This window comes from Anarhichas minor, unplaced genomic scaffold, assembly GCF_050575085.1.
Source record: "Anarhichas minor isolate MPS153535 unplaced genomic scaffold, ASM5057508v1 ptg000074l, whole genome shotgun sequence".
In the NCBI taxonomy this organism is placed as follows: Eukaryota; Metazoa; Chordata; class Actinopteri; order Perciformes; family Anarhichadidae; genus Anarhichas; species Anarhichas minor.
Window position 1 is genome coordinate 9,788,099 of NW_027466520.1, and position 15,122 is coordinate 9,803,220.

At 42.0% G+C, this 15,122-nt stretch overlaps 2 protein-coding genes across 2 annotated transcripts in view; one reads left to right on the forward strand and one right to left on the reverse strand.

Annotated features, from left to right (window-relative positions):
• The first annotated feature begins 1,223 nt into the window (after window positions 1-1,223).
• Window positions 1,224-2,838, forward strand: LOC142937612 (lipocalin-like). Its single transcript, XM_076080637.1, has 6 exons — window positions 1,224-1,344; window positions 1,630-1,766; window positions 1,871-1,950; window positions 2,043-2,156; window positions 2,283-2,384; window positions 2,498-2,838. Exons 1-6 carry the CDS (start codon window positions 1,249-1,251, stop codon window positions 2,515-2,517), a joined length of 549 nt encoding a protein of 182 aa, XP_075936752.1. The 5' UTR covers window positions 1,224-1,248; the 3' UTR covers window positions 2,518-2,838.
• Window positions 2,839-6,243: 3,405 nt separating this feature from the next.
• cntnap2a (contactin associated protein 2a) overlaps window positions 6,244-15,122 on the reverse strand; it is a 277,910-nt gene continuing 269,031 nt past the window's right edge. The window contains exons 24-26 of the mRNA XM_076080696.1: window positions 8,944-9,228; window positions 7,161-7,232; window positions 6,244-6,889 (exon numbers count right to left, since the gene is read on the reverse strand). Of these exons, the coding sequence (XP_075936811.1) occupies window positions 6,690-6,889; window positions 7,161-7,232; window positions 8,944-9,228 (557 nt within the window). The 3' untranslated portion in view covers window positions 6,244-6,689. The remainder of the gene's footprint in view (window positions 6,890-7,160; window positions 7,233-8,943; window positions 9,229-15,122) is intronic.

Here is a 15,122-nt window from a genome sequence, read left to right on the forward strand (position 1 = left end):
TCTGCTGGCTACCGCCCCTCTTTTTGTGCAGAGGTTTAACGTTCTAAAGTGTGTGCCTGTATGCATGTTTTCTGTTTCTTTCGGGGGAGGGGACAAAAAGACTGGAGGGGAGAGGGTGGGAGTTAATGTAGCCCAGATGTGGAGCCCAAAAAGGGTTACGAGAGTTTGGTTACAAAACTAGGTTACCAAATGGGCTTCTTAACGCTGCCCCTCGCTCCAACCAGCACCTCTCTGTGTTACATAACCAGCTCATTGCAAGTCTGTGCTTGTCTTGTCGCTTAGCAAAAAGGAGCTCTGATGCATTTTTGCAAATGAAGAATTCAAAGCCAGTCAGCAAATTACAAATTACACATTGTAGATCAACCAAATTCTTATGAACAATGATGGATTTAGGGGGTATTATTCATCACATAAAGCAGAGGCTTACGCAACATTACATGTCAAACAAGATGATTTACTTCATCCAACTCTTCTTCTCACTCTGTTGTTGCATAACTTAAATGACTCATGTTTCAAACGTTTCATGAAACTATCAACACTCAAAATGATGTGCAAAGAACAATCACATCATCATAAGCAACAGAGCTTTTTTATGATACATAGTAAACATGCTTTCATTGGAAAGTTCTAACTTATCACTTCCTCAATGCAGCTGTCGAGGGAATTCGCTGCAAAAGAATGCATTTGGTTACAATTGCTTTTTTTTTATATCTAGAAAGATCAAATTTGTATCTTCATTTAGGTTTATTGCTCATAGAGATTATGTGATCCCTCTTTCAAGGACGCTTAAGTTCAGCAAATGTGACTATAATTTGTTATTTCTTGTTGTGTAAGTGGTGTTTTCTTTAGCTCTCATGTACCATAAGGCTAAGAAATTGTGCACTCTTACCAAACAGTTGTTTTGATAGTCCAGGCATGTAGAGCATTTGTGATGGAGGAGGGAGAAAAGGAGGGGGTGGTAAAAGAACCCCATTATGTATCTACTCTCCCTTTGCTTCACCTCTCACCTCCCCCCTCTTCCATCCACACGTGCCAGTTGTGTAACGGCAGTGATTTGCATGCCAGTCAGTGAAGGCCAAAAAGATTTTATAATCCAAAAGCTAGCAGTAGGACGGGGGAGGAGACAGAGAGAGGAGGAGGGGATGGGGAGCAGGACTCTGCAGGATATAAAGGAGCCTCCACTTCCCCTCTGCTCCTTACCTCTCCCTGATACTTCACCCACCGCTGCAGAAGCACAAAGGAGAAGCCATGAGGAACACACTGCTGAGGATGCTGGGCGCCCTGATGTGCGTGCTGGCCGCCTGCGCCGCAGTCACGCCTGTACAAGACTTCGACCTGCAGAAGGTAAGAAAGAGGCACAAGTATTACTTCTTCAAGACTACTGCAAATCATACTGACAGTTAATAGCTACAAGAATCACCAGGGAATAAAGTAAGGAAGAGGTATTAGTATCTGTGGTTGGTTAATGTGTTTCATTAATAGAGCAGACTGTACTTTTAAAAGTAGTTTATATGGAAGATAAGTGTTGTTTAATACATGTGCCGCAGTTCAGACAACATGAAGTACCATGCTTTGATTGAAGAACCTTTATCGCCCTTCATTACCCCCTTCTGTCTTTTTTTTTTTTAGATGGCAGGCAAGTGGTATATTGTTGGCTTTGCCACTAATGCCCAGTGGTTTGTGACCAATAAGGCAGGGATGAAGACAGGCACTGCCATGTTAGTGCCAACTGGAGAAGACCTGGACCTCTCCTATGCCAACCTGAAGTGAGTGATTATGTAACCATTTAAATGAAAACATCTTGATGATTCTACTGTAGAAGACATGCTAAATAAATGGACCTCCCCCCCCCCCCCCCCCCCTCATTTAGTGCTGACGGGACCTGCTGGAGAATGACTCACCTTGCTAAGAAAACCGACACTCCAGGACGCTTCACCTTCCACAGCCAGAGTGAGTAGAGCACACACACGAACACGAACACACAAAGAGACACAAACAAGAAACATTCCGCAGCGTGACTGGTCTATTTCTGCTTTCATCAGTTTGGAACAATGACAATGACATGCAAATTGTCGACGTTGCGTACGATGACTACGCTCTGGTCCACACCGTCAAGACAAAGGACGGAGTGTCCGAGCTCCTCAACAAGCTTTACAGTAAGTCTGGATGAGTCACACCGCAGCAGCCCGGGTGCAGCGTCCCTGAAGGGAAAGCGATGCATGTTGAATTTGTGTATTCAGGAATTGGTTTAGGTTTAAAAACAACGCGTTCTGTGTTTGCAGGTCGCACTCCTGTGGCCAGTGCCGTCCTGCAGCAGAAGTTTACCCAGCTCTCCCTGGAGGCTGGCATCCTCGCTGACAACATCGCCATCTTGCCTCAGAATGGTATGCAATTAACACATACAACTGTAGAGATACTTTGACATGAATGCATTTGAACTGTTTCTGAAAACAGTTCAGACTTTTGCTCACTGGCCTCCTCATCTGTGTTGTTACAGCTGAGTGTGCCGAGGTCTGAAGGGTCCCCAGCTATTTTCCATCCTTCATCTCTTGCTGTTGGAAGTCCCCGGCTTTCTTCTCAGAGGAATCTCAGTTTTTCCTGTTTTTCCTGCTCACTGTGATATTTGCATCATCTCAAACCTGAGACAATGAAACTTCTGCATTTTAGTCATGTCCCTGCTGCATACCAAAGACCAGTCCTGATCCTAGTTCAGGACTCATTCCCTCCAACTCACGCATTACCTGAGGCATCAGAGTGGAACGAAAAAGGGCTGATGGTGAAACAAAGGAAAGGAATGAATCACTACGAACGCATTTTCTACTGTTTTGTTGATATAAAGTCAAAACCAATACAAATAATGAATGAATCTTTCAGTGTTTAGCGTGGTTTTTTTGGCAGAAAGAAAAACTGCATCAAAAATTCAAGTCTGTGAGCTTCTGGAAGTCAGATCAATGAATGAATGTAACATACTGCCCCCTATGGGCTGATTAACAGGCACAAAGCTAGATCCCGAGAAAAATGACATTACAGTGCACAGTGTCAGAAAGTTGGAGGGTTAGTTACAATCATGCACTACAGGTTATTAAAATACACTGCTCAGATAAGAATTTTATGGGTAAACACAGTTGTTATTAGATATAATGGATAGTAATTGAGTAATGTTACTGAATCATCAGCTTTTACACTTACATCTATGGACTGCAGTACACCCTCTCACTATAATAACCAAAACAATGTCAGGGGTCTGAAAGTGTCTTGGTTCTACTATTTAAATGAAAATTTAAAAAAAATGGAATACAATTAATCATAATGTAGAACTAGAATGTGTTACCCAGAAATGAGTCTGTTTGACCCACAAGTCTTACGGAGTAACGTTAACCTACTTCTCCACACATGTAAAGAAGAAGCTTAGTAAAATCACGCCCTACAGGGCCGAAGATAGTTTGAATATGACAGAAATATGTGTGTGTGTGTGTGTGTGTGTGTGTGCGCCGTGTGGACTTAATAAGTGAAATTACCAGACCTCTGTTGCCCACTCCTCATCTCTGTATGAGGCGAGAGGTTTGAAGCGTCATCACCTGAATCATCGCCTGAATATCCCGACCTGATTGGAGTTGATCGAGTTGCATTGTGGGTAATGTAGGCGCCATGTTCCACGTCGGGACTCTGCCAAGGATTGCAACGCTGAAGTCTGAAGATGAAGATCTGGAATTCGACAGTGTTTGAAGTCTCATTGTCGATATGCTTCACGCTATGTTCAAAGAGCACTGGAGTGTAATTTGTGTGACTGACAAATACTAAGGACATCACATTGAGAGCACATCACAGTAATTTAATCTGAAGGCTACGGAGACAGTTCCTCATTGGTCATTTTTATGCTTTTGTGCAGTTTAATTACTATTTTTCTTTTAAAATATTTGTATTTATTTATACTAATTCCACACAGCCTAGTCTGTGAACATATAACACTTGATTGTTCTTAGTTTTGAGATTAACAGTGTTTTTTCTTTCTTCTCTTATCTCCTGAGTTACTAATTAAATCAAGTATTGCCTTTCACTGAATGCGGTTTTTCTTAAATCGTGTCTGAAAGAAGCTGCACCCTTTGGCCACAAGGGGGCAGCCTATGACCAGACATAAATATTGTCATTTGTCCCTGCATGGGATAGTTAGAGCAAAGGCTGACATTGCGTCAGTTTAACTAAAACTGCTTTATGAAGGGATTCATTAGATACTATGTGTAGTTGTGATTCATTCCATCTGACTCAGTGTCTTTCTTTCTCTCACTTCACCCTGGTTTACATGAAGCTGTAGGTCATGAGTCAAATTCAAAGGCCTGATGTTGTGATTATTACATGGTTTAAGGTCCAAGATGTCCAATGAATGTCTTGTGTAATGTATTCTTCGTAACGCTGTCTGAAGATATCTATATGTCAACATGAAAGTGATGCATAGAAAACGACTGATATTAAAGATCAAACACTCTTTAATGAACTTAGAACTGAAAGCAAAACATGGGTTATGTCTGTCGGAGCTGATAATCCATTATCATCGTTATGTTCAAACCACATATCAAGGGCGTGTGTGTGTGTGTGTTTATGTATAGTCTGAATAATATAATTACTAAAAAAAAGGAAAGTAACGGTTTGGCCTTAATTGATGTGATGTGTGGACATAGAAAGTCTTTGAGGCCGCGGTAGAAGGCAGGCTGAGTTCACCAGCTGTCCTAATGTCTCTGATAAAGTGATGTACAGTTAGCACTCAACCATGAGGCGGCGATGATGTACAACATCATTCACGTAACAGGGTGTCATGGCTGCAATTTGAGCAAACAGACGTAGAGAAAGCAAATTCACAACGAAATAACAAAGCTGGCAGCTGGTTTCAACTGTAACACATTGTTCTGTAAATGCTACGGTAAGAGAAACACACGCAACGATGACAGGGGAAACAACATGGTTAAAATATACATTGTACATCTTGTATGTTGGACAACGGTGGCACTGTTAGAGTGAAGGTCAATTCATTGCTGACAAAGCAGCAGCCTCCTCATTCTGAACTCGTTGCTCTTGTAATTGAACGAACGACCTTAGCTCATGCTCTATCAAACATGCATGTTTGCGTGTGTATGTGCGTCACAGAGGGGAGGTGTAAACTTCTTCACACGGCTATGCTTCGAGAAAGACAGACTTGTTTACGATTTGAGAGAAATTAGCTGGATTTTTTCACCCAAGTATTCTGAATTCAAAATCAAGCTTTGATTGAGCACCACTCATATCAGGAAACATAAAGACACCCGAAAACTCTGATTAATGACAATTCATGCAGCAGCAAGTTATTCTAGTAAATTCAAGGCGCAATGGCTCAACACCTTTGAGGCACAACGGATTTAAAAAGCCAATTATCATCTTAACCTTTGCCAGGTCTTAAACAAATATTAGGTTTGAACGATTTTTTTGTGTTTTATGCTGCTTCAAACACTTAATGCATGAAGTTTAGTGCATCAATATAACTCATTAAGTGTCAGGCAATTTGTTTGATCTCATCCATGTGACTGTCCTAACTGTTTTATTATGGCACCCCTTCTGTCCAATACACAAAGTACTACCCAATCTGACCTACACATATACGCACAGATGCATGCAAGCGCTGCAAACCCACATCAGTCTAGTGTAATTAAATGAATTCCTCAATTCAAAGTCTACCATTTAACGCAAAAATCTGAGCCAATCAGTAATTGACGTAAGACTCAAGTGTTTGGCAAAAAAAACAAACGGACTGCTGAAGAAGTCTGAATAAAGGCTCACGGTTTGACCGTTCAAAATGAAAAGAAAGCTGCCATGCTGAGCTAAACCGACCATGGAGTGTCATGATTTCCCATCATTCTCTGAGAAACCCGTCTCTGCTCTTCCTCAGAAAGGAATGTCCCATACAATCGAATGTCATAAGATTTAAACATAAAATATCTATATTTAATACATATATAATGTAATGGAAGGACATATGATATTATTGTAATATAGATCTGACATTTCTCATTTGTATTTATGTACTGGACTCTGAATAAATCTTTTAAGAAAAAAAAACAACACAAAATATTATATTTACAAAGTAAGTTTTGGCATCCATATTCAACTCTATATTACCACAATATAAGTGGCATGCCATTCGACGGATATGAGCGTTGACAGACTGGTGCAACCACAGCCTGATAAGTAAAGAAAAACAGGGTTTGGCATGTTGATTTGATCATTTTTGATATAAGATTTTTGTTAAAAAATAAAATCAAAATGCAACAGAGACTGGAAATAAATCTGTGCTATCACACGACCCAGTAAGTATAATTATTTGTCATATACAGTATTCAAAGGACTCCTGAAAACTCCCAAGCACGATACAAAGAAGGACAAGCCGGTTAGTATATACATGTACAGTCTCTTAGAGCAGAGCTCCGCTGCATAACTGTCCCTCTTCTTTTTCTAATACTCTGAATATATAAAAAACCAAAACAAATAAACGAAAAATATTTCTGTACACGTCTCTCCCACATCCCCGCCCTCTCTGGGAGATCATTGTCCTACTGGATTTCCTTTCCTCCATCTTTCCTGTGATTGGTCATTGAATTCAACCTCCTCCATCTCCGTGGCACCTGGTGGTCTGACTTTCTCTCTCAAAGTCCCGCCATTGGCCGTTAGATGAACCACTCCTTCTTCGATTCGTCGATGGTTTCTGGGTTGTCGGTGCCGATGATGGCCGTGTCCGCCGATTCCCCGGTGGACTCCCCGCTGCCCTTGGCCTCGTTGGTGTGGTAGGTGCCTTTGTGACGGAACATGTAGCGGATCAGGAACACCAGCGTACATAAGATGGTGAAGATCACAACCGCGATGATACCTGCAAAGGACACGGAAATCATTTGTATTTTTAATCACTGCTACTAGCAGAAACAATGACTTGATTAATTGATTGTTTAATTGACAGAAAATACATCTGATCAAACATCCCCTGGTTTCAGCTTCTCAAATGTGAGGATCTGTCAAATATTATAGGAAACTGAGTGTTTTGGAGTTTTAGACAAACTTGAAATTTGAATTTGGCACCTGAGGCTCAGGTAATCTCAAATGCAAATCTGAAAAAGACCGCTTTCAGAAATGACATTCTTTACCTCCAATGATGGCTGAGTCTCTGTTGACTCCATCAGGAATCACTCTCTCCTCATTGAAGGGGAACTCTGCATCTGAGCACAGCAAGAAAAAGGACACATTCAAACCGTACATTCCCACATAAAGAGACAAAATAATTCCATTCATTCTAGCAATATTAACTAACTTGAAAAGCTTCACTAGACCAATTTGTGAGCATGAAAATACCAAACAGATGGTGGAAGTGCATTTCGAGGTCAGGGAAATACCAACATGTCACAGTCCTGCTTGCAGCAACTCAAAAAAAGAACCGTTGGTCTTTTTTTAGCAGTAAATAAATCACATGTAATTAGATCATGCATACGTTGTGCAGAATTATAACAACAAAGTTTTGCTTTTAAACCCTGAAGCAAAAAACCACAGTGCACAGTTTCTACTATAGTGGTTTCAGGATCACTGCGTACATACATATGACCGCCCAATGGACGGATACACCAGTGCTAAGTATCCTTAGGGGATGACTAGAACAGTTTATTTAATGTATTGCTGTTTCATGTGTTTTATTAAAGATTCATAACAGAGAGAGGTTAACACCAGCTGCTGCTTTTGCCTATCTGCCGGAATTCTCTGTCAGCAACAATTATCTAATTGCTGTTATTCTCCCTGAATGGATAGAAGTGCATTGCAAACGAGTGGAGGAGGGTGGAGATGGTGGGTGAAAAAAGGAAGAAGTAAAAGGAGAGCGAAGACATTGTTCAGATCCACAGTAACAATTTCTTTAATTCGTCCATTTAGGAACACGCACGGACTCGTGTGAAAGCATGGATAGAGCTGCAGACATGTATAATCAAGCCTTATTGCAGCAACCTGCATATACACTCACACAAAGAGCTTCACCCTGCAATGAGCTGTCAGCTATTTCTGCTGCTGACTGCATAGCTCTCCAGAGAAGTAAAGCGCATGAGTAAGACGGAGAAGAGGAGGCTGAGGTGGAAACAGAGGTGAAAACGGAAAGCAACAGAGAGGAGGAGAGCAATCATACTCATTATAGTCTGTCAGCTGCTTGGATGTGTTCGGTAATAATGTCGAGAATTGATTGTTTCTGAAAAGATGACAGACAAGGGTAGAGAGGAGAGGCGAGCAGAGAGAACCAATAATATGAAAATGTGAAAGAAAAAAACGGAAGTGAGGAGGATGGGAGCTGAAAAAAATGAAAATTTCTTTTTTTTTTAAATCAATGAGAATCCAGACAATGATCATGACGGATTGAGGGAGGGCTGGATGAATAATGGATTAGAACTATCTATAGAAATTGTAAAGAAAGACAAACACCAATCCTTTCTGTGGAAGGATGGCGGAGAGCTGACTGTGAGTTTGGACCTGGAGTCCAGATCAATGGACTGGGTCGATATCAGATATCTCAACGTTCCCAAAGGCACAGTTGGCACCAAGCCTGAGGAATAGGACTGCATCCAGATGATTGACGCTCTGAAATACTAAACACTGGTGTGGAAAGCAACCTTAGCCACAGGAGCGCAGAAGTCTGTGTGCGTGCATATATGGATGTGTGTCCATGTCCAACTTAGAGGTACAGTTGGAGTACGGAAGTATGAGAGATCAATTGCTGAGCTTGTGTGTGCACATGTGCATCTTTACGTCACTAAATGTGCCACCTAGAGGTGATTCAAAACAGAACTGCAACACATTTCATTTTGCAGATGTCAAGTGACCGTTGTTTCTGTCGGAAGTCATTACTGCATTTTAAATGGCCAGCAGCACGTTATGGGTGTTTGGTGTAATCCTCACCTGTGTTGTCCAGATGCCAGGGATCTGTAGCGGCAGACATTGGTGGGATCGTGAGAGGTGACGACCCACAGTTGGACTCCAACAGTTTGCCCTGGTAAGACACCGGTGAGGCGGCTGCAGGTTGTCTGTCGGGCTGACCGGATGTCAGTGTGGCCTGGGCCTGTGCAACGGCTCTCAGTGCAGTCTTGAGGGGGGCGACGCCGTTGAACTGTACCCGCGAAAGACACCCGATAAAGCCTGGGGTGTTGTAACGCTCGATGAGGACTGGGTCTATGTGTCCAGTTTCTGTACAGAGACACAGATTAAAAAAAAAAACTTTTTTACTATTTGTTGAGACTGTCAAAGCAGTCAAATGTGATGTTAAGTTATGTGGGACCATGCCCAGACATTTGATTGATATAGAGAGACGGTGGGGAGACAGAGAGAGAGCAAGGAGAAACCAGGCATCTCAAGCACTGACCACAGCAACTTTTAAGGAGACAGCATCAGCATTGATTTTCCAAAACACACAAAAAGATGAACACACACACAGCACACTTTCTCTGAATGCTATAAGTCCTGTGTCCAGCCAAGCTCAACTTCTGGTCGGCACAAATTTTGCTGATGCATAGAAACAGTAAACCAACACTTGGATATGAATCTACACAAATGAGGAGGGAAGAGAGGGAAGAGAGATAAGAAGGAGGAGGAGGAGGAGGAGGGGAAAAGCAGAGGGGGGGGGGGGACATATACTGACATTCACCTCTATTGTTGAATTAAGAGCATGAATAATGAATTAACACCCCCTTCACTCATACAGTCTGTCTCTCTCTGTCTCTAAATTCATTCTCCTATTGACAGGATGCCTTGGTAGCAAAGGATGTGGACTCATATGTATCTTAAGCAGAAAGCATCAGTGGCAGTTTCAGTCTCCACGGCAAGATTATCCTTCGAAAATGTTATTTCATTGAAGGTACTTGTTGAGGTTTTCCAGACAAATTCATATGTGCCTGTTGAAATGCAGCAATTTGTGCACTTTTAGATCTGTGTCAAAGTGTGTTTCTCTCTCTCTCTACTTTAACTTTCATCTCTCTTTAATTTTCAAAGAAGATGACTTCACACACACTGACCAGCTGGCCCGCTGAGCTCAGTCCAGCCAGTGCTTTATCCTCGTTCAATCTGTGGATTATATGGGCTGTTTGTAGGTTAAAGAGGTTGCATATTTTCCAGTATGGACAAACATTGTCTGTTATCTGGAGCTGAAAAGTGTTGACTGGGGATTTGTTAGTTTTCTCAGAGCTGATTTGATCGACGGGGCAATCATCAAGACAGTGTAAGTGTTAAAACCACTCAGCATCATTCAGTGCTTGTCTAATGTAGGCTCACATTAACGATCATATCAATCATCAAAAATGCTTCTTATATCTTTGAATAAATACAAAAGATGATTCTTGTTGGCTGTTGTTGGCACACACACACACAGAGCACACAAACACACACACATAACTGCAGAGAATATAAAAGAGAGGAGAAACCGCAGGCAGCGAACAAAATGATAAAAATAATCTCTCCAACACCTACAGTTCAGTTAAGACTTAGACGCTGCGTAAAAACAAACATCCTCAGACACGCTCCACTCCAGCACAAACCTGGACTGATTTCAAAAACAGCCAAACTGTCTTCAACACTTCTCGCAGAGCCGCAAGATAGCTTATTCCTTCACATGAACCCTGTGTGCAGACGGAGCTGGGTTTTAGTGTTAACATGCGCGACTGCTCTGCTGCTACACGACTGAGCCACACCCAGAGGGAACTGCTGTTTGGACAATCCTGCAGCAAAATATGAACAAGGGGTGACTAACAGGAGTACTGCTGTCTGTATGTGTGTGTGTGTGTGTGTGTGTGTGTGTGTGTGTTTATTTATTGAACCGTGACATGTCAGTTGATGGGGTTCTGAGTATCTGGATATGGCATATAATGTAATTTTCTCTCTTTATTCCATTTTGGTGGGTCTAATGAAAGTGTGTGTGTGTGTGTGTGTGTGTGTGTGTGTTTGTACACTATTGATTGTGCTGCCAGGAATAGAGCTCAGCACCATCTGAGTCTTCTACGTATTCATCATCTGACCAGACCTCCTTCAGACACTTGCATTGTGCGTATTCACTGTATATCTGTGAGCTGAAACAATCATTTGATACAGGCTCTACAGTTTAGTTTTCATTTTATTTCTTCGATTTGGTACTAATGCTGCTGGCACGTGAATTGTGCCCTGAACTGTGGCTTAGCATCTCTTGTCTGATATGGAGCCGGTCAGCCCTTTTCTGCAGGAACAGAGACCAACGTATCTGCTATCATTCACTTCACACCTTGAAAAACGGTGTGGACGGTGTGTACGTGAGAGTGCGTATGAATTTGCATATACAGTATATGCGTAGGGGTGTGCAGAACAAGCGGAGAGACACAGACACAGTAGGGAAAGAAGTGCCTTACAGTAAGCACAGTGAGCAGAATACTGATAACAAATACAGAATATGAATATGAATATGAATACAAGTCCTCTCTCTCCCGTATGCCTGAACATGTGTTGATCACTGCAGAGGCCTGCGTGTGAATACTAATAGGCTCTCTGTTGGGAGTATAACAGGCTGCTTAGCATACAATGCCGGTGAGTAAATAGGCGAAAAGCTTCCCTTGTTTCAGATTTGTTTGTAGCCAGTGATTTCACGAGCAGTTGTTCCTTAGAAAGCATTTCATTTTAACGTAATATAATGTTGCCCATAAACATCACATATGATGAACTGGGGGCTGCGTTGTCACTGATAAGAGGCTTCGTTGGTTTTTATGGCATCCTATCCATCTAGTACTAATGGAGGAACAAGAGGTGAACACAATTACATGCCTATTACAATCCACTATATTAGCCCTGCAAAAACACTGTGGAGTTGTGATTGTTCAGTTCTGGTGTTGATTCAGCTCTATGAAATATTCTATGCATACAGGAAGAAAAGAAGTAACATGAATAGCTATTTAAATAAAATCAAACCGCAAACAGTGGCCTATAAAATGACCAACACTTCTCTAATGCAGTCTCAAAGACGTCATTGCGATTATAACCTTTCCATGTTAAGTTCTTGCCGACACAGCTTTAAATAGTATTTTACACCTTCCTCGAGTTTTTTCTCTATCCCCATTTCTCAACACCAAACATTACAAGTAATAACTTTTCAGAGCCAGTCACCACACACTGATCATAAGGCTTGTAATCCCTTACCCTGGAGTCTTCTAATGGGGGTTTCCAGACTGATCAATAAAACAAGTACACACTCAAACCTACAGGTCCACACACACTAATCATGATTAAAAGCAAAGACTAATCCGTTTGGCTTCAGATTGAAATAATGAAATGCACCATCACATATGATTACAACTAGGTCCTACAAATGTGCCATATGGGACTCCTCACACATCCACCGCCAAACACACACACGCTGACACCGTCACAACAGCAACAAGGTCAGCATGTTGCTCAGAGGATTGCACCTTCTGATTGTGTGTCACCAGGGTGGCCTGTGACATCACATGAATAATTCAAAAGGTGAGGCAGCACATAAAGCTGTGACAACAGGGCTGGAGTGAGGACAATGGGTTGTGGTGTATTTTAGTTTTTTGGCGGGGGGGGGGGGGGGGTCGCTGGATGAAATAAAGACAGAAGGATGGCAAGACCTGCAGAACTAGCAGAGAGGGAGGGTGTGGCTGCCTCTCCAAAAAGGGCTGGTGGTGATGGGAAAGGTGAAAGCCATGGGAGGAGGAGGAGAAGGGGAAAAGACAGACAAGAGTGTCTCTAGTGGGTGTGTGTGTGTGTGTCTGGGTAAGTATGTGAAAAAATAGAGTGGGAAAGAAATGGGGTTACAAGAAGGGGCGCTCAAATGGAGGGGCAGGGTAGAGGAGATCAAACACAGTTGCCATGGCTACAAATGGAAGCTGATGTAGAGGTGAGAGACAGAAAAAGGAGGAGGGTGGGGTTAATGAAAGTACGATGCATTTGAGACATATCAAAGGAATATCAATGTGAATCCACCCACCACACTCCTTTGTAAAACCAAAACTAATATTTAACATGTGGTAATGCACACACACACACGAACACAGTCGCAGCTGAGAGAGAGAGAGAAATTAAAAGAGAGAAAGCTGTAGAAATTTATCTATGAAAGAGAAAAATACCCCAAAAAATAAGATAAAATTTGCTATGTATAAAAAATGAATCTATTTGTGCTTTCATGCTTTTTCTTGGTGTAAATATCTTTTTATACTTAGTTTGATAATCGAGTCAAAACTGACCACAACTTTTCTTCTTCCTCTCTAAACTGTTGGTATGAATGTCATTAAAACGACATGGTGACAAACTGCAGTGAATACAGACATGTAAAGATAGCAGGTGAGGGGTGTGGAGAAACAGAGTGATGAATTAAGGAGGTGGAGAGGAACGGATGAACAAGGAGGGCGATAAGAGCTGAAGTAGATGTATGAAGTGTTAGTTTTAGACATGGAAAACACACCTGGTGGTTGCTATGCCCTACTGAACACACACATGCAAACACACACAGGTGTATTCGTCAATGCCAGCTCTAGCTTCCTCCTCCAACAGGATGTCAGGTTGTCCAGACGGCAAGCCAAGAAACACAGACATAACAGAGACACGGCAACAAACTGAGCGGTAAAATAATGATTATCCGACTCATTTTTCCTTTTGACTCAAGACGGACACAGCAGGGTTCTGTGCAATTTGCCTGCAATCCAATTACTTCAGGGGTGGATTCCCTTTGAAAGGATGAAGCATCACACATTTGGCATAATGTCAATCTTGTTTAGCAGCAAATTTAATACACGTTTAGAGTAACAGCAACGAGGAATTACTCAGACCGTGGCACACTCATGCATAATGCAAGTACACATTCAAATGAAGATACACAGGTATATACACACACACACACACACACACACACACACACACACACACACACACACACACACACACACACACACACACACACACACACACAGACAGATGCATTTAACTATAGTTACCTATCTGCAGTTTGTGTCAGTGTCTGTACACAGTTTGTGAGGTAAAAACAGCTTCCTCTCCTCTTCGCTCGTTCTTCCTCAATGTGCTATGTGAATCTCTTGACACGGTACCACATTGATGTCCCTCTCTCTGTCTGTCTGTCTCTCTCTCTCTCTCTCTCTGTCTGTCTCTCTCTCTCGCTCACTGCAGTGCAGTCCCACCCCCACTCCGACACAGCAGCTGGAGAAAACCTGGATCCCGGAGCCATACTACCATGGATCAGGACTCAGCAGTATTAAGTACAACTAGTGGTGATAGTCAGGGAGGATGACATCATGCTATCCTCCCTGACACACGCACACTCATACAAAGCAGTGGCCACGCACAGGTACGTCCATCTCAATGTAAAGTCCACACTGAGATTACAGAGAGTATACAGCTGGAGATAGGTAGGAGATAGAAGTACTCTGTGGTATCAGCCTCATCCAAAATCAGGGTTCATCTGCGCTTTAATCAGAGTCAGGACGTCCGGTGGCTCTGCCCAAAGGTCACAGCACAAAGGCATTGCACCAGTGGCTGCCTGGAAGGGAGGAAACTGATAGTACTTCATCATGGCATGCTTTGGTAACCATTCAGCGGTGAGTAAAGTACAAGAGATTTGTACTTGATAAAGAATCAATTCTACAATGTGCGAGCTGACTCCTCAAAAAACGAAACCCCCAAACCTATCAACAGTCCAATGAAATGATTTATTAATGTATTGATGTTTCGATCAAACACCCTCATCAACTTATAAAGTGGCATCTGCTGAAGGTGTATGTATAAATATGTGAGAGTTCTTACATTTTATATGAACAAATTAGTTTATTTGAGGGAATATAATCACCTTTCACCAATGAAAACAATGTTGATTTCAATTAGTATACACACACACACACACACACACACACACACACACACACATATATATATATATATATAATTTCATTTTGGACAAATATCCATTGAGCCTGACTTGTCATGTGACAAAGTTGACCGTATTATGATCTGGCATATTGAAGGATGAGCAGAGAAGGATACCTTGTTCAGTGGACAGATCTACATATACATATATATATATAGTGGTGATATTCATT